General features: G+C 38.9%; 2 protein-coding genes across 4 annotated transcripts in view; both read right to left on the reverse strand.

Moving 5' to 3' along the window:
* The window catches only part of Mnr (Membrane-bound Notch regulator), an 87,302-nt gene that overhangs the window by 41,741 nt on the left and 25,685 nt on the right, over positions 1–19,876 (reverse strand). The gene's annotated exons all lie outside the window — the stretch shown is intronic.
* Positions 8,382–9,556, reverse strand: LOC108074174 (uncharacterized). Its single transcript, XM_017166110.3, has one exon. It carries the CDS (start codon positions 9,383–9,385, stop codon positions 8,555–8,557), a length of 831 nt encoding a protein of 276 aa, XP_017021599.1. The 5' UTR covers positions 9,386–9,556; the 3' UTR covers positions 8,382–8,554.

Raw genomic sequence — 19,876 nt, forward strand, 5'->3', positions numbered from 1 at the left:
TTTGGCCAAATGCCTCACACACAGTCCAAGTTTGATTTGCCTAATTGGCCAAGTCAATTCCCAATTGGCTGTTATTGACGGATTGACAGTTTGATGGATGCCAAAAGGGAAAGGGGTTTTGAATGGAAGCCACAGCCGCAGTATATGTATAACTAATGTTAACTGGTCCTAATTGTTAATTGAAATATTTAATGAAATATAAAGGATGACGGAAATGATCAATATATCGATATTCTATCGAAATTTAAACCAAAGGTCTATGTAGAAATCAATATTTTAAAGTTAATATGCACTTTATGGACTTTTCTGTTTAATTTTTCGAACCAACACGGTCAGAAAGAGAAACAAATAATTAAAATACGAATAATTCGTATATATTAAATTATATCGTTATATTAATGGTAAATATTATGTTTTCGATATTCAAATATTCGATAAATAGAATATATATTTTTGTAACAAAATTAATTTAAGCTTTTAACTAATTCTTCTTGTTTCTATTACATCATCTTATTTCTAGCATACAGACTACAAAAAACGCTTGAGTGCCATAAAAAACCCAAGTCACACACAAGTCCTCAAGCCCGACTACTGTCCACACCTATTCTTACAGTAATTTCTCACTTGAGCTCATCAAACGAACTGCTGGGTCGCCGAGGTGGGCTATAGGGGTGGCTTTTTGGGGTTGCTATTAACACTTATTTACAACATGTACAGCAATTGGGGAATTTAGCTTGGCCACTTGAGCCACTTAAATGTTCGAGAAAACAAACAAATTGAGTGGACTTAGCTGGCATTTGTCTACAACTGGGGCCCAGCAAACACATTCGTATGACTATGAATATAATAAAGGCACTGTGAAAAAGATATCTAATATCTAACAGCAAATATGGAGAGTTTTCTTTCCCTCTTTTATTTTTAGAAACTCTTTAGAACACTATAAATAAATGACATCAATATTTTATAAATTCTGATATTTTGTCCAATGAAATATTTCTAAAAAATTAAAACCTATTTAATTTCATTTCTTTCTCTGCAGGCACACAGACTACCCCCCCGTTTCAATATAGATATTTAGCTCTAATGATGCGCATAAATTTGTCAGGGTCAGGAGAGAGCTAGACAGGGCAGTGCAGCATCATTTAGCACCCAGTGTTGGGCTCCACTCCGCTCCACTCCATCCCTTTCCACTCCCCTGTCTGCTCCAAACAAACCAACCAACCCGGCCAGCATCATAAACACAGTGCGCGCAAATTGTTAATTGACACATTGCTACACTCAAGTGGTTCCCTAATAGTCCTCTCTGTGCTGTGAGTGCGTGTTTTGGGCAGGAAATTCTGAGCTGCTTTCAGAAATTTCGGTTGGACTTCAATTAGTTTCGGTGGTAGATGGAAAAAATAAATGTATATATGTGGGGGAAGCCCAGGCCAGAAATTGTGCCTAAACTGTTGATACATCAATAAATCGGTATTAGGGAAAGGCCATAGACCAAGTTCTTGACCATTATTAGGGGTTACTTTTGTGGTTTTTGTGTGTATCTTACACATTAAGAGCATAAAATATTACATGGTTTTTAGATGAAATATAATATTTATAATGGGTATCTTTAATATTCTATTAAATATATGTGATATTCTACAATAGAAACCAAAATAGCTAATCACCCGCTTAAGTATTTTTCAGCTTGATCCTAATTAATGGCCATGACCATAATCATTTAATTGAATTAGAAAGCAGCCAAACACATTTCGATCTTGACTTAATCCCATCATCATTCAGAGCCATCCCACTGGGCAATTCATTAGGACAATCTCCGAGTTTAAATTAAATCAAATAATTGTTCGCCGGCAATCAGCATCGCATCGCAATCCACTTGAGCTGAGAGCGGCTCTACAAAGACGTTGCCTTTGCCTCGTCTTGTCCGACTTTGCTCATTTGAAATTCATTGAATTTTGCGATAATTTGATTAGGCCACGCCCCCACAATTGCTTCTCAGGGGGAGGCGTCTGGGCTTTGGGCTTTTGGGCCTTTTGGCTTCTGGTTTTGAGTCTCCACTCTCTTGGCTTGTCATGTCAGAAATGCCTTTCTGACATACATAAATTGCAATTGCAGCTCGGTATTTCCATATAAATCCTGACGTGGCATTGTGCCATTTATCGCAAGTATATATATCAAATAAATTAGTTAAATATTATGTTATCCAATTAGTGGGCGAGACCGGAGAAGGAGGGGACACGGACATGGCTATTCTGTCAGCATAAATTGCCAAGTCGCCGCATTTGATGTGACAACAATAAGGCCAAGAGAGCCGGCCAGAGTCTGGCATTCAAATTACGACAAACTGAAGCCAGCTATGTATATTGTCGGCGACACTCTCTCTGCTTTCCCCCCAACCCCCTAGGGTCCCTTTAACTACCTCCCTCCCCCACCCCCGCCAGCAGTCTCAGTTAATCTGCCCCACAAGTTGGCAGTTCAAAATGCTAATCACCACATGACATTCATTGTCTGTGAAACAATTGGACTCCCTAACTAACACGCCTCGCCATCATCATCATTATGAATCGCATTATGTGCCCGCTAATTCCAACGCTTCTCGAATCGCGCTGGGGATGCTGTAAATGGGTTAAGCAAATCGTCAATATCAGCCGATTTGTCGCTAATTAAATTCGCCAAAGCATAGGCTTAGTTTCCTACTTGGACAAAGGGTCAAATCTGGCCAGTAAAATTGGTTATAAAAGTCTTTAAATTAAAATGCATTTTTAAAACAATTAAATTTATTAAAAAATTGACAAAGAACAATGTTATAAAAAATGCATGGAAACTGCGTTTATGGTAAGAGTATGGAAACTAGAGCAAATTAATAAATCCTCCCAAAGCTTTAATAGATTTAATTAATTATTAAAAAAAATTAAATACTAAAAATCTTTGATATTTCATTGTTAAAAGCCCAAGAAAATGAATGTTTTTATTACAAAAACAAATATAGAAAATTTAAATATTTGATCACCTTGAGTTCACACTTTCGAGCATTCAAAAATTGAGCAGTAAACCGCAGCCGCAAGCTAAGCATTCGAAATTTACCAATAAACTTGAAATAAACTTTGGAATTGCAAAAGAGATCGCTTTTTGCGTAAATTAAACCAAGTGCTAGTTTTAGCACACAAAGTGACGTCTGACTGGGTGATGGCATAAAAATTGAGTCTGAACCGCAGGCCGAAATGCAATTATTCTTGCTGCCTGTTCATATGGTTAGTTATTTGCATATTGTCAACATAATTAAATAGGCTTTTGACTTTTGTGGTTACACGGCCACTCAAACACCGATACGAGTGTGCGGTACAGCCTACTCGTATGAATACGTACAAGCACTCGCTCGTTTATTCAGAAACATTCAGTGGAGTGCCCTTGACTGACGAACACTGAACACGGAACTCGGTGCAGGGAATACGGAATTTTCACAGTACCGTTGTATTGTGGAAAATGCAAAATTGTTTTTAGCAAAGTGCACAATGCACTTGACGACTGTCAAAACGGACATGGGACATGGGTTGGGTCTGTTGTCTTGTTGTCTTGTTGTCCTGCCCTGTACTGTCCTGTCCTGAGCTGAGCTGGTGCTGTTCTTGTTATTTATGTAAAATGTTGCACAACAATAAAATCGTTGTTAACTGGAAGAAAATGAGGACAATTGCAGCAACTTTTCCGGCAATTTTATATATGTATGGTATATATATATATATATATGTCTATATATATGAATTGAAACAATGCCATGCCGTTGTCCTTGCCGCTTGCTGCTTGGGTCAGCAATAAAAATTTGTCCTGCGGTAAATGAAATGGATAGCAATTGCGATTGCGATAACTGGCTGCTGGTCAACTCATTCCCCCTACGAAAATATACGAAAATACAAATAGCAACAAAAAACCCATACAACGTCCCGATAAAAAAAAAAGAATGGAGAATCGGCCAAAACAATGGGCCGCCAAACACAAGTTATAGCCGGGTCGAGGTCACTCTGGACGGATGTCCTCCTTCCGCACTTCCCTGCCTACCCTGTAATCGCAGTCCTTGGGGTCGTCGTCGGCGGCGCATCATCATTTATAGATGGCATAATTCCCAGAAATCCAATTATAGTTCTTAATGTATGGAGTAATTTCACAACGATTATTTAATTGTCCTTGCGAGCACGGAGCATGGAAGACACTTTTGCAAAAACAGTTGTCTTCGCCGCAACTAGGTGAACGTTTAAATTTGTACATTATTTGTTATAGTTTTTATTTTTGTCTAAATACCAGATAGACTTTTGTAACAAGCAAATCGTTCTGTGATTTGGCCGAACGATAAATACTAACAGAGCTTAAACCAGTGCATATGTAAATATTATTATTTTAATTTGTATTATTTTTTTTTGCTTAAACATCAGGATAAACTAGTTGCATAAGCAAATCAGTTGCCTAACGCTGTATGGTTTATCCTAACGAAAAAGATTAACAGACTGCTGTGAAGCACAAAATAGTGCAATCCCAACGTGAATATTAATAGAGTGCTGTTATGCACGCAATTGTGCTGCTAAGAGCAAGCCACTAAGAACTGCTGTAATTCTGACGCTTACTTTTAAATCAGTTGTTAGTTTTCCCAAACCAAAAACGACTTAACAGGAAGACATGACAGATAATCAATTTTTCTCAACCGCAACTTCAACTGTTTGCAACATTTTAACACTCACTGTAACAACTCTTTGGGCAGAGAAAATCACAGGGTACAAATGTTAGCTTCCTTTCTAGTTTTCTGTCGTAACCGCCTCGGTCATTTCGGTTTCAGTTTCCAGCTTGTTGGCATTGCAATTCGATTTTTGCACTTGTGTTTTTTAATATTGCACTTTTGTTATTTTTTTGTTTTCAATGTTCTTTTTTTTGTTTTTAAAGTTTATCTGGCTTGGATTACTGGGTCAATTGGTTGGGCGGTCGCTGGGCCCCCGCTGTGGCGAATCAGATTTTGTGGAATCTGGGACAGGGGTTTGCCTAATTAACAAAGTCCTGAAAAGGAAAGTTCCGCACACCCACCCACCACCACACACACACACACTCTATCTCTCTCTCTGTCTCTCTCATTAGCTATCCATATGCCTGTCTCTTTGGGCTTCTCCCTTTTTGTTGGCTGAACTTTGACCCGTGCATTGACATCGTTTTTGCGTAAACTGAACAGAACTGTGTCAGGTAATTGCGTTCAATAAGCAGGTCGAAATGGGAACTACGACTCGCAGAGAGAGAAGGAAGGATCCAGGACGAAACAGAGGGTGAAAGAGAGGGGGCTATCAATAGAGAGAGAGAAAGAGGGAGACACATATGACCTGAATGCCATCCAGTCTCACTTGCATCCTGCATAATTGCTTTATCAATTGCCGCTGCTAGCCTATTCAGATAACCGACTTGCATTTGTGCGTTTAACTCGAAGGATGTCAGGCCTATGCCTACATCTCAGCCTCCCCCACAACCCATTGGCAGCTCAATTTATCCTTTTACAAACGAGCTCATACCCATATGTACCCCAATTTCTAAGCTTCCTGCCTGGCTATGATTATTGTTGTTGCAACTTGCTTTAAATTCTAAAATAAATATTACGAAATTATCTGAAAAAAATTACAAAACGACCTTCTAAATGAAGTGTTGAAAAAATGTTTCGAATAGTGTCCTTAAAATTCCCAAGTCGGAATTTGGTAAGTTTTGAAGTCCAATTGGTAACCAAGAATGCAAAAGATATTAAAATCAACTGTACAAACAATCTTCTGAGTCGTTTTAATATAATATAAACAACAATTTTCCTAGAATATGTGTATATACCAATTCTGCAGTTATCCCCTTAAACTCATTCTCACCACGCGGCCAATTGGGCTCATTTCGACGGACAAAAAAGGATAGTCTATTCAGCATTCCATTTGGCGTCTTCGATGCTTTGCTTCCTCCTTGCATGCAATCAAGGATTCTTTTTCTAAGGGTCCTTTTGGGGCGGACACTGTTGCCCGGCGTCCTGCTCCTCCGCCTGTCGCTGATTTAAAAGCCCGGGGCATAAATATTAGCAAAGGCGTTGCCGCTGACGTGGCTGCAGCAGTCATTTAACTGTTGTCCGCCATGGCTGCTGCGCCACCTCTTTGGTCCTGCTTAACTTTCCTCGAGCACCCCCTTAGCCTTGCTCCTCCTCCGTCCGCTGATTATGCCAGTCAACGAAGTTTTGAATACATGGCGAGAGAAATTGTACAAGATATATTTCCTAATATTTACCTATTTAAATGAAAATATGAAAATATGGCAATACTATTACTTTAAATAGTTTAAGTATTATTTAATTTAATTTTTTATTAATTATAAATCCTTGTTTTATTATTAATTTATATCTCTTGATTAATATTCAACTACAACATTTAAAATATATCACAACTACTTTCATTCATTTCTCTCAGTGCAACACACAGCTTAACCCTTTCTTGCCCTGGGCCCTCAACGTTATCCCCGAAAATTCAGCTCGGCGCACAATGAATTAAATGAATCTCAATTTCCGTTCGGTTTGCGGTTAAAAGCCGCAATCGTCGTCTTCTTGCTCTTCTGGCTAAAATGCAAATTCTCCGGCAGCGAAAATGAAAACAAGCCGGAAAACTCTGAGCTGCAACAACAAAAATGGCGGCCGGAATTTTCCAGGAACGAGAAAGTCCCCCAGCACCAATCCCATCTCAATGGCGCAACCTTTTTCACCCTTCGCCCTTTACCCTTCTTCTCCTGGTGGTGCATCAATTGCCTGGCTTCCATCTTCCATTCGTTTCTCAAGTTCCCCAAGACCCGTAAATTGCTGCAAGATGCCCCCGAAAACTGAAAGGAAGAAGCCGACGGCATTGAGCAGGGATTTCTGAAGTCTGGGAGGCGACTCCTTCCAAACTTTTGTACCGGCAAAACTTTTACAACTGTACCAGGACCAGGACCAGGACCAAGAGTGGGACCCGGACCAGGATGATGATGAGATTCGGGTGAAGAAGGCAGAAGGCAGGAGGCAAAGTCGCTGGGTCGCCGTCTGCAAAAGTTTTGCGATTTGTTTGCGCGAAATAAACGCGACGCAGATAATTTGCGCAAAAGTTCGCTTACTGGCGCAGCCGACCTCGCTGCCCCCAATCGCATCTGGAAGCTAGCAGGAAACCCCTTTGCCACCATCCTAATCCCAAGCCGAAACCCCTTCCCATTGCCATACCCATTCCCATTCCATCTTGTCCAACAATTTCATTTGGGAATATGTATTTCTGGTATGTCCAAATAAACCAAGCGAAATGAAAATGTTTTGCGATCGCTTAAAAGTTGTGCAAATAAGTTGTTGGCTCTTGAGATCCTGCCTGCGCTCGTTGATTGCTAAATTCATTACCGGCCTGAGCATTCATTTCTTATCAAGACTTTATTTTACTTGTCATTAAATTACTGCAAATCGGTGAGGTTAAAAATTACTCTTTTTTTAGGGGCCAATATTCATTATTCATAGTGGTTTGGCCTCATTCGTTACCGATAAGTTACATTAAATATTCGTACATTGAATAATCTTTTACAATTCGTCACTTTTTATTTATAAAAGCTTTATTTTACACGCCAATTTCTAATCATAACTAACTAATAAGTTGTTAAATTCTCTTTAGTAATGGTAAATGATCGTGTTTGAATGCACTCGTTATTTTAGATATAGAGTATTACGTCACTATTTATTTTAAATTTGTTTTAGTTAAAGGACAGTCTGTTACCTTTCATCTTCACAGTGAAGACTTGGCTGGGATTCATCGATGATTCACTCCTTTGATTGCAGAGATTTTTGTTGTTATTGCTTGAATATAATATATGAACTTGCACTTTTCCAAGCGTTCTCCAGGAGGGTTAAGATTCACACGGGACAGGTGAACACGAGGGGAGGCGCGCACTGACTGAGGCTGCGGAGGCAGAGGGGCCTCTATTTATAGGTAGGGAATGAGAGAGAGAGAGAGAGGTTGATCGAATGAAAACACACATCAGCGTCTAAAAGCGGAGCTGAGAGCGGAGTTTAGAGCTGAGAGCTCAACTCCCAGTGTGCGCGCTCTCATCCAAGCCTTGTGTGTGTGTGTTAGTTTATCTGATAATTTTAGAGAACAACACACACACACACACACACATACAGCTCCGCTTTCAGACGCTGACGTGTGCTTTCACTCGATCAATCTCTCTCTCTCTCATTCCCGGTCAACCTCTCTCCCTCTGGCTATCTATAAATAGAGGCACCGCTGCCGCGCAGCCTCAGTCAGTGCGTCTCCCCTGGTATTCGCCTGTCCCGTGAGCATCCCCACCCATCTGAATGGCCCTACGTTTTAATAAAAACTCGTTATTCATTTTATTATAATTAGTGGCAATGTTAAACATGCTTTTAATTTCTCGAAACATAAAAGGGTTTGCTTTTGTCAACTGATTAACGAAAATAAAAGAGAATTTTGCAATACAATATATTAAACCGACAACGAATTTTGTAAATATTGATCGATTCGCCGCTCGATGGGTCACCAAATCAACGCTTCTGTCGTCGAGAACTCTTCTGCGTTGCATATTTATCGTTAAACTCGGTGGTGGAAATGAAGTCAATGATGGGCAGGCGATTGGTCAGTGGCACCACAACACCTTTGCCGGTCAGACTCGCACTACAGTTGAGGACAGGACTCGGACTCGGACTGAGGCCCTCCAGTCCCATGGGTTGCGTCAGGTCGATTCCTTTCCTGGCGCGCACTTTTGGTCCATTATCTTTGGCCACAACTGCTTCCAGTCCGCCTGCTTTCAATCTGCCCGTCACCGATCTACCTCCGACTAATCCTTTGGTTAATCCTCCTTTACCTGTCCGTGGCCTCTCCTGCTTATCAGAGGGCTCCGGGTCGAGGACCTTGTGACCAAGATTGTAAAAGAAATCAACGCCTTCGTGGGTCTTTGGTTGCTTCAAAAGCCTAGGTTTGATTCGGCTGATCATCTTGGGTGAAATAACTAAAGATTTTGCAGCCGTTGGGTCGCTTCTCCTGGAAGAGTCCCTGGCCAAGAAAACCACAGAAGTTCCACCAGCCTTCATCGATTTGATTGATGATTCAGGTTTGGCATCTATAAGCTTGATCCTGCGAGAGACGCCCTTGGGCTTCGAGAAGCCTCTCTTCAGCTTGGTCGGGTTTGACCTTCTCTTGATAGTTTTGGGCAGAGAAGCTCCCTTCAGGGAACGCTTTAGATGCTTCTTGGCAGCGGAAGCCATCGAGGATCTCAGCTTACGTCTGGGTCTGGTGGGTTTCAAATTTACTTTCTTGGCCTTGCTCTTGCGTAAAGACTTTAAGGCTTTTGGGGAACGCAACTTGGACTTTACCATAATTTTGAGTGTCTCTGATTTATATATTTGATTTTGTTTTTAACTCGCGCAATTTTCTTAATTTAAAATTTTGGTTTTTCGGTTTTTAGTTTCCGGAATAGTTGGGTTGGTTTCAACAAAATAATTCGACTCGAATGTCTAGACCTGACAGGCTGATTAGGACTGTGGCAACGGATTTTCCACTGTCACTTGCCGCAAAGTCGGTGCTTACTTGGCTGCTCTATATATGTACATATCTCTCTCTAAATATATATATATGTACATATATAAAAACGTATGAATGTCCCAAACTTGAGCACGTTCTGCATCCACTGCTTCCTGTTTCCTGTCACCTCTTGTCTTGGACCGTTGCTTGTTTGTTTGTCTTAGCCCCCGCCGCCGTCGACTTTTATTTGTTTTTTTCCCGGCACTTTTCTTTGGCATACCCTGTAGTAAGAGGGTATACTGGATACAAGGGAGACTTTTGTGCCTGAAAGTCCTTACTAATATTAGGGTATTGTATGCCCTGACGCAGCTACTTCTTGTTTTTCCTTTGCTTGGCTTTTTCTCTAGGGGCTAACAACTTAAAATCAACTTCCGTTTGCATCTTCCTTTTTTTTTCGTAGACCCTTTTTTTGCATTTAAAAAAAGTTTCGTTCCTCTGAGTATTCCATTTGCAAAATATTCCCTGGCCCCATATTGATTTTTCCTTGTACATATGCAGGCATCTTGAACAACTCATTAAGAAACTAAGACGGAAAAGGCGTAATTTTCTTGAACTTACACCCCGTTTCTTGTAGGAGTTCGCTCCCTTTTCCATTTATATTTTTCCTCCCCCCGACTTTAGCTTACTTCTTTCGCACATTTTGGTGTCAAGTGATGCGTATCATTTAATGTGACACACTTACTCGGGAATTAAGGGGAGTGGCTGAAGGACTGCCAGGACATTCTGACAGCCGAACACATGCTGGCTGCATGCTAATTTGCTAAGCTCAGCAAATGACAAAAAAGCAGGAGCAGCAGGAACATCAAAGGGGGGCAAAGGGGAGAGTGCAGCCAAGAAAAGTAAGTAGGAAAGCTAACTAAATTAACATGAACAAATTATATAATATTTCTTATTAATAACTACTTTTTAATGGGTTTCAATTAACTTTCTTATTTTAATTAATTTAAACTATCTTATTTAGAGAATCGCACTTTTATAAAAAATCTATAAATATCGATAAAAATTGAAAACTTAAATAATTCTAATTTAATATTTGTGTTTATTTGTAATATTTCTATCAATTAATCAAATAAAAATTTTTTGGAATCATTTTTGTATTCAAGTCTTCCTTTTTTCACACTCGATAATTATCGATTATTATAATATTCATTATAGGAGACATAACTCAACAACACTCAGGAACAGGAACCCATATACAAGCCAAGAGACGCACAGCCCAAAGCAGCTGGCAAGGCCGGAAATCAACAGGACACCAGCACACAAACACACACTCTACTCTCCTTCCTGCAGGGGCTTCCCTGCCCGGTCAGCTTTGATATATGATCAGAAATCAAGTCTTTCCCCACACACATGACTATTTATCGCTGGTCGAGTAAATAGCCAACAGAAGCAATCAGCTTATGGCTGTCGTGGCTATATGTTTTCTTCCCTCTCCTTTGGCTGTTGCGCCTTCTTGATTATCACGTTTTTGCCTTTGTGGGAATCAGGCTCAACATCAATATCAAGTATCCGCAATATCAAGTATACGCCGCATTGGCACAGGCATAAATCCGCCAAAGGCGCCCACCACTGACCATCAAGGCCTGGCATCTCATTTGCTCAGCTCCTTTGTTATCCCCTTGTGCTCCGAGCCTTGTGTTATGCTTTCCAATATTGGAATTGTGTTTAGCTTAACACCTCAATAAGTCGCAGGATGTCAGTGCAGTACAGTACATGCAACATGCAACATGCAATCTGCAACCTGCAATACCAGCAGCACCAAAATGATGTTTTCCGCTTAAGCACATCGCATTCGTGTTCCCAAGGGGCAAAAAAAAAAAAAAAACTAAAAACATAAAGGCTACAAAAAAAAGAAAAGCGGAAAAATCGAAAGAAAAGCCCGGCGAGTTGCAAACCAATCCCAGAAGTGCGTCTCTTCCAACACTTTGGTTTATTTTATTTTGCCGCACAATTTTCCCCTCCCCTTCTTATTCGAGTTTTCCTCTCTGCTTCGCTCTTTTTCTTCCTTTCCTTTTTTAGTTGTTCCTTAAACAAACGCAAAAACCTCAGTCGAGGCTTTACTGTGGCAGGACAGCCAAGCCGACGAGTGGAGTAAGTCGAGGAAACTCGACTAATTGATGACCTATACAAGGTATTTAAAGTTTTAAAGAATTTGTATTTAATTTATTTTTTAATTTAAGTATTTAACTTTCAAATAAACCCAAAGAAAAATTTGTTATCTTGCGAACGAAATTCTTTACTTTTTAAATGTCTTGTCTTTGTCTTAATATATTATTACACAATTTTTTAACTAACCCATTATGTATCTTAAATATCTGTAAAAATGAAAAAAAAAATGAACTTTTAGAAAAGACCTTCTGTGCTTCCCCAATCGAATTTTCCGCTGACTGAGCACATTGCTCGCCCGTATACCCCAGATACCCTTTCTTATGTTGTTTCTAGTGAATAAAAACAAATAAACATACAAAAATGAGCAGAGGAACAAAGTCGGCAGCAGCAAAAAGGAAAAAAAAAAAAAAAAAAAAACAAGAAACAAAAAACACAAATGTGAACGTGAACGTGCTTCGTTGCCTGGAGTGCGCTATTTTGCACCTACGGGATTTTGTGACTCCACACACTACCAGACAATCAGATGCACTGAGAAGAAATGGGGGTCAACATGAGGTGAATTTTTATAAATTTATTAAACTCTCTCAAATTTAATTTAAAAACAAATTAAGCCTCGAAAACAATTTTTTAAAAGTCTTAAAATATGTAAACCTCAAATTTAGGTAAATAATTTAATGTCATTTAATGTAATTAGTATTAAGAAATGTTTTACAAAGCATTTAAAAAATACTTAAGCTTCTTTTAAGTCAAATTTTAATTTTGGCCTTGAAAAATGTGTTTAAGTAAAATATTCAAGGTAAAGTTTGAGGGAAAAATATAAATGAACCATTACAAAAATAATGCTATGCTCGGTTTTAGTTTTGGAGATTTCATTTTATTTATCAAAATTTAATTTGTATATTGGAATATAATTGGAATATAAAATCAAGATATATGTACGAAGATGTAGCTAAAGTATGTAAATTTGATGTTTATTAATTTTTATTTAATAAGAAGAATATGTTAAACCAAAAGAAAATGTCTTGTAGTTCACTCAGCAGTTATTACTTTTCGGATGGTAATTAAATATATATTTTTATCAGCAAGAAAAAGTGCTATATTACCTTTATAAAACTATCTTCAAACTTAATATTTTTCCATTAAAAAAATAAAAATTTACTTTCTTGGAAATCTGATTTCTCAGTGAGAAAACTCACACATGCGAAGCGTGCAAAATCCATTCGAAATCAGTCAACGCGCCAAGGCTTTCATTCAGTTAGAAAGCAGACAGCAGACAAACAAAAGCAGGAAGAGGGGTTATCACAGAGCTCTTGCCAGGGAGAAGGGACTCGACTCCGCTTCCCTTGTGAAAAGGGGGGAGGGGGGGGGCTCTTTTCAGGGGCGCTGGTTTTCCGGAAAGGGTTGTGCTTTGGTTTTGGAACCCCAAACCAGGCTCCAGCGGAAGTGCGGCTTGATTTACTCAACTCGTTTGCTCGCTCGTTTGTTTCCAACTGCTGCAAACATATTTTCTACACACACACACACACACACACATATATACTGGAAAGGCCGCTAAAATATTTATTAGCCCTTAAACAAACGGAATAGATGTGCGGCCAGAAAACTATAAAATACTAAACAAACACACACAGAGAGGGAGAACCCACCCGCACCTTAAAGACTTTGCCAGTGAAATGGCCCAGAAAAGGGTAAAGGAAATGGGAAATGAAAAACTAACCCCCCATTGAGGGAGGGAAAACTGTTGCCGAATTTATTAAAGCATTTCTTACGCATCATTTGTTGCTCTACCAAATTGCTGAGGAGGGGAAAGAAAAAAAAACAATACAAAACACAAAACGACAAAAAAAATAGTAAGGAAAAGCTGAAAGCCAGTGAAGAATGCAAATGAAATGGCCCAAAGGCAACAGGGATTGGGTGAAAAAAACCAAGCAGCAAGCAGCAAGCAGCAACTATAGGGCCGGAAAAATGCTGATGTGTTTCGACTTAATGAAAACGCAACTTGAAGTTTGATAAAGTGAAATCTTGGCCACGGGACGTATGAGTAATGCGGAAAATCGAATCGAATGGGCAAAATGGATGGCAATGGAATAGAATGGAAAAGGAAAACCACTCGTATCGTATGGGAATGCATCAATCAAAAAATTTGAGCAACAGCAAAACAAGACACACACACAAACATCAGCTTTCGAAATACAGGAAAAGAAATTAAGTAAACTAAATTAATTGCCGAAAAGAAACAACCAAAAAGGCCAAGTAAAATCCACACACAAATGGCAGGTCAATGGACTGAACTCAGCCGAACCAAAGTAAGGGAAAAAAACAACAAAAAATTAAACGAGGAAAAATAAATCCCAGCTGAGGACTTATCGAGAAAATGGTAAGAAATCTGGGAAAAACCTAAGGCAGACAACGAAAAGAACAAGAAATTGACTTTGGGGAGTCAAATATTGTATACCCTTACATTTGAAATTAGAGTCTGTAATTGAGTTTGTTAAATTTACTTGTTACAAATTTTTTTAAATAAATTTCCCGTTAAATGTCTTTCTTATTATAGAACCTTAAGGTTGGAGTCTCTTTGCTATCCTCTATTTAAAGTTCACCATTTGAGTACTCTAAATATCGATTGTAATTATACAAACTATTTAAGTTTGTATATATTTAAATAGTATTTAGTAAATACATTTCCCTGTTTATTTAATAAATTCCCTCTTTTTATAGCAACTATTTGAATCATTATATCTTAACATAAGAATTCAATTACCAGGCATTCTTTTAATTAAATTTATTATATATCCTCTTAATTTTAAAAACTATTTGAATTCTTGATCTTTCTTATAAACATCGAATTCCCAGGCATTCTTTTAAATTTCCCTTTTTATAGCAAACTTTTGGATTACTATATGTAAATATAATTAGCAACGTTTCTAAGCAAACTTTTTTATAAAATATTTCTCTTTAAAACACCTTAACTATAGTTTCTAATTATAGTAATAAACCTATACAAAAGGATATTATTGATAGGTACTTCATTGTTTAAATTTCCTTCTATATTTATACCTAAAAGTGCTATTTATTTTAAGCAACTATTTAAGTTACTTATTCTTAATATAGGCCCACAAACTCACACGAATTAAATTTAAATAAAATGTCCCTTTTAATTATAAACAACTTTTCAAGACCTAAATATAAGAATAAAATTCCCAGAAATTCTTATAATTAAATTTCCCTTTCGTACAGCTATTCGCCAACTGTCCCTCGATCGGTCGGTCGAGGTGGTAAGCCGCGCCGGATATAATTGAACCGATTGCCTGGGCAGTTGGCTTCAAACTTGAATCGAATATTCAAACCAAATTAGAAGGCTTTTTGGCCATGGCCATGGGCTAAATGAATGGGATGTGAGTGTGTGGGTGTGGGTGCGGGTGTGAATGTGACGGGAAGTCACGCGCAATCGTTCCATTGCCCGCAAAAGTAGGCAACCGATTTTTGTGCTTCAATTAAATTTGATTTGCTGCCATTTGTGCGGAATGGCAAGGGGTGAGGGGACGCTGTGCGACATTCATGTATGAGCCCAGCCCCCGTATCTTCCCCACGGCCACGCCCCTTGATGAACCCTCTTTACCCATCATTAGGTCCGTAGTTTGTGGACCTTTTTTGCGCTCCTTTTGCCACAAATTTAGTATCCTGTATGTGTGTGTGTGTGTGTGTGCGCCTGGTTGACTGGTTGATTGTGCGATGGGTGTGATTGCTGGTGGCGAAAGGATCCCTTGTCCCCGGCTTTTGGCCCATTACCTTTGGCAGTTGCGCCTGGAAATAACGTTTTTGATATCATTTGCTGATGTGGCAAATGTGTCTGGGCTCTTCACTGGCTTTTTGTGAACGCTTCTCTCTGTGTAACGTCCACTGAAACTGCTTTCCTGCTTAGCCCTGTCCTGCCCTCTTAACCCTCTTAGCCCCCTGAGTCCGCTGAAACCCCTTAACCCCCATAATCCCGCTGACCTGTGGTCAGCATTGAGTGACTGAGGAGCACATTTGGCCAACGGGGTTCCCCTACTGTTTCTCTCTTTTTTTTTTGCCGTTTCCGTTTGTCCGAAATTTTCGGGATATCCTAGAATGCAGCACCATCATCATCATCATCGCCATCATTCAGTGGGCATTGAGCCACACCACACCACATCCTACATCCACATAACTTGCACATTGTGAGGCGAAGGACGACAGCTTCCAATCATAATGTCAATGAAATGAACTGGTCGGTCCTGTCCGGTTCCAGCTCCCAATTTGCCCCCGCCTTGCATCTGCCTTTCCATATAAACTCCAAAACCAGCCACATTTCAGGCTGTTTCACATTGCACTTTGAAAGGGATGTGTCCTACAGGACATGCATTTCTATATTGCATTTGAAGATTTTTTAAATTAAAAGAACAAATGTAATAATCTAAACAAGATGTAAGCTTTTCAGAAAAACTTAAAAATAATGATTAATGAAAAATAATCATTAATATTTTGTTGGTTTACATTTATTTGTATTTGTAAATAGTTTGCAATTTTTAAATACTTTTTTTGGTAGTGAAATATCTTAATTAGACGAAAGGAAATATATTTCTAGGGAACTATTTTGGTAGGTAGTTTGTGCATTAGGTAAAGTAGTATCCCCCAATAATGACCTCTTCGAGGCCACTACATTTTTCACTTTGGCTTTTCTTCGCTTTTGGCTGTAAATCCTTTGCTACTTTTGATGCCCCCAAGGTATAATGCATTGGAAAAGCCCCATCATCGACAGCGGAATCTACCAATACCATACCAAAGTCAAAAACAACATCAGAACCAACCCAAAACCAATCCTACACCAACTTTAACACCAACATAAGCACCAACATAAAAACCAATATCTACACAGACCCCAATACCAATTCTACATCAACCCTACGCCTTTAGAAAAAACCAAGCTAACACCAACCCTACACCAACATTAACACCAACGTCTACACGAAACCTACTTCAACCCTACGCCATAAGAAAAACCAAGCTAACACCAACACTAACTTTTATATAAACCCTAACTCTACTCCAACCATAACACCAACATCTCCAACAACCCAAAACAAACCCATCAGCAAGACCATCCAAACACCAACTAACATGCCCATTAACCCTACCTACATAAACACCAACAACCAATACCATCCCTACCCCAATCTTACACCAACCCTACATTAACCTCACACCAAAACCACCTACACCATCTTTTCAGCAGATTTGGCACTTTTCATGTACGCTGCTAAGTGATTTTCCCAGAAAATCATTTGGTTTTTCCAATTTTTCCTCGCATTTTTCCCGTCGGACCATAATGCATTCTTCTGCTAATATTATTTTCCTTTTTTTCGCCTTTGTTTGGCTGTGGTTCCTGCAGCCATCTGATGGATATTTGGTCGTTATTTGTTGCATTTCACTGTTCGAGTTTTTCACGTTGTTTTTTTTTTTTTTTTTTGTTTTTCCTTCACATTTTCTGCGTATTTACTGTGCTTGGCTGTGTTTTTCTTAGATGCGTACTTAAAAAATCATTTCTTTCGCTGACGCATCTTAAATCGTTTTTCATTTTCTTGGTTTTTATCAATTTTCCTTTTGCTTTTGACCATTTTTCTTTTTGGGTAGATATTCTTTTCAAGAGATTTACAAATCACTTTCGTTGCAAGGCATTTAAGTATAATTTTAAATTTTAGTTTATTTTGTTAAGACAGTTTTAATTATTCCCAATTCTGCATATAAGCTCCAAAGAGATCTATTCTTTTTAATGCTATGATATGCATTATTCCTTTAAGGCTAACTCCAACTTTTTCTTGTATTTCCTTGAGAGTTCTCATCATATTTCATTGCTCTGTGAGCTTCCTTCTTTCCTCCTTGGATTTATGATCGTTTCATTTCCTCAAATGCCAAGCATTTGGACTTCCCATAGCCGGGGCTGTCCTTGTTGTATATATGTATTATCCTCTTGTCACATCTGTGCCAATCCAAAAATGATTCCTTCACGAAAGTTTCGCCCGGTCATAAGTTTTTCCAGCAACAACAACAACAACAACAAGCTGCACACACACACACACACACACACACATTAGGCCGGGAAAGTTGTTAGTACGTAGCTTTTTGGTCCGGCTTTTGGCCAAGAGCTCATACCTCTGGCCTGACCGAAAGCAATTCCGCCCACTGCAATTGCTGTGGTGTTCTGGTCGCAGCTGCCAAAAAGTCCCCGTGTTGGGGTCAGCTCAACACACACAACACACACACCCCAAACTGGCCAAGCTAAACTCGAAATCCAAGTCCAAGGAGCAGTAGTGAAGGCGAAGCCAAGTTTTTGGAAGCGCGACGACGACAGACAAATGGCAAAACTAAATTAATGCAAGGACGAGGTATATCCTTGACCAAGAAGTATACTTTATGCTACAAATTTCAGTGTTATAAATGTGTTTTCAAGCCTGAAATTGTAATATATTTTGTATATAATTAAGAATACCAGCTACTTTATTTATTGAAGAATTTCCTATAAAAGAAATCTCCCTTAGTCCAAGCTATATACCCTGTTTATAGGGTATTCAAAGTAGCCCAAGCATAGGCACTATCTCGACTCCTGCTCGAGGACACCCAGTCTGGGGGTATCCAGCCATCTCTTTGGGCCCTGCTGCTGTCTTAGCGCTTAAGTGCGATGGCATTAAGCTATTAGCATAATTTTTGTGCAATATCATTACGATGGAGCCACGACAGTCGCTCTACGTGAGTTTGTTGTGGGCTAAAGAGATTATGCCATTTATCATTGACATATTCGGCTCAACCCACCGGCAAAGTCAACAATGAAAAGAAAACGCATTCCAGACAAAAAAAAAATAAGAGGGAGGAAAATCGCTTTTACTTACTTACTTAGAAGGGCCACAGACAAAAGCCCAAACAAAGTTATTTGCAAAAAAGTTTCGGGACTCTTTGCCTGTTTTCCTATTTTGTCTGGCTGAGCCAGGAGGGAAATGATTCGAACCAAGCAGTACAGAACCAAAATAAAGATGAAAGAAACTGCACTCACCTGCAACGACAGAAAAAAGAAAAAAAAAATAAATTTTTGTTAGTTTTTTAATGCACTTTTCGGGGGTGGCTCTAAGGTAAATATAAACTTGTTCCAGAAATGGCAATTTTTTCATACACTTACGAGCTAATTTAATTAGGGAACTTGGAAGAGCACACACACCACAACGGTTGCTCTTCAGGAAAATGGTATATAAATAAATTTATAATTTATTAAAAGTCATAAAACACCCCACATTATAATATGTATTAAATAAAATATAGTATTATTCCCTCCACGAAATCACATAATTTCCTTTGCCCAAAACGAAGCCTAAGATATATGTTAAGCAATTTGACCTCCCAGTTTTTCCACCCAAAAATCAACACACACCCAATGATGTACATGAAAATCCGTCACATAAACGAGACAGTCTCTAGGAAAATTTCCATAAACCACTTGATTGATTCCTCAGCCAAGGAAAATGTACTATATGTTGCGTCTTTTCCCGGGGTAGCAAGATGTCCTCATCATAGACTTTGAACGAAGTTCTCTTATTATTATTTTTATTTTTTCCTGAGTGAATAAAGAGCTTGGATTTGTTTTCCTCGCCAGTGCTTCACATGTGAAGTGCGGGAAAATTGTGGGAAAATTTGTGTGGGAAAAGGTGCTGGTGGAGGAACTCCACGAGACGGGTTCAAGCCCCTAGCCCCGGGTCCCGGACGGAACTCAGCATTTTAATTGCCTCGATGGGATGGGTGGCGGGCAGACCTGCACGACTTCCAATTTTCAACTTGAAAACTCAAATTTCGTGTGCAATTTCCTTGGGCGGACGGTGGAAAATGGCTAACCCCATATAAAAGCACATAGAAAAGGTCTAAACGACTTGCCAGATAACTCGCTAAGCCGCAAAACGGTCCGCAGTTCGTTTACTTGCTTTAGTTTTTATGCGAGGTATTAGCTGAAAAATCCAGGGTATATGCATTCTTTAAAATATTTATATAAATAAATAAATATTTAATATGTATAATTTACAATTTTTATGTTCCTTGATGTATTATTTATATTTTTTAATATATTAAATATTTTTTTAAAGATTTTTCGAGGTCATCTCAAAGTGTAAGACCTTCCC

This window comes from Drosophila kikkawai, chromosome X, assembly GCF_030179895.1.
Source record: "Drosophila kikkawai strain 14028-0561.14 chromosome X, DkikHiC1v2, whole genome shotgun sequence".
Taxonomy (NCBI): domain Eukaryota; kingdom Metazoa; phylum Arthropoda; class Insecta; order Diptera; family Drosophilidae; genus Drosophila; species Drosophila kikkawai.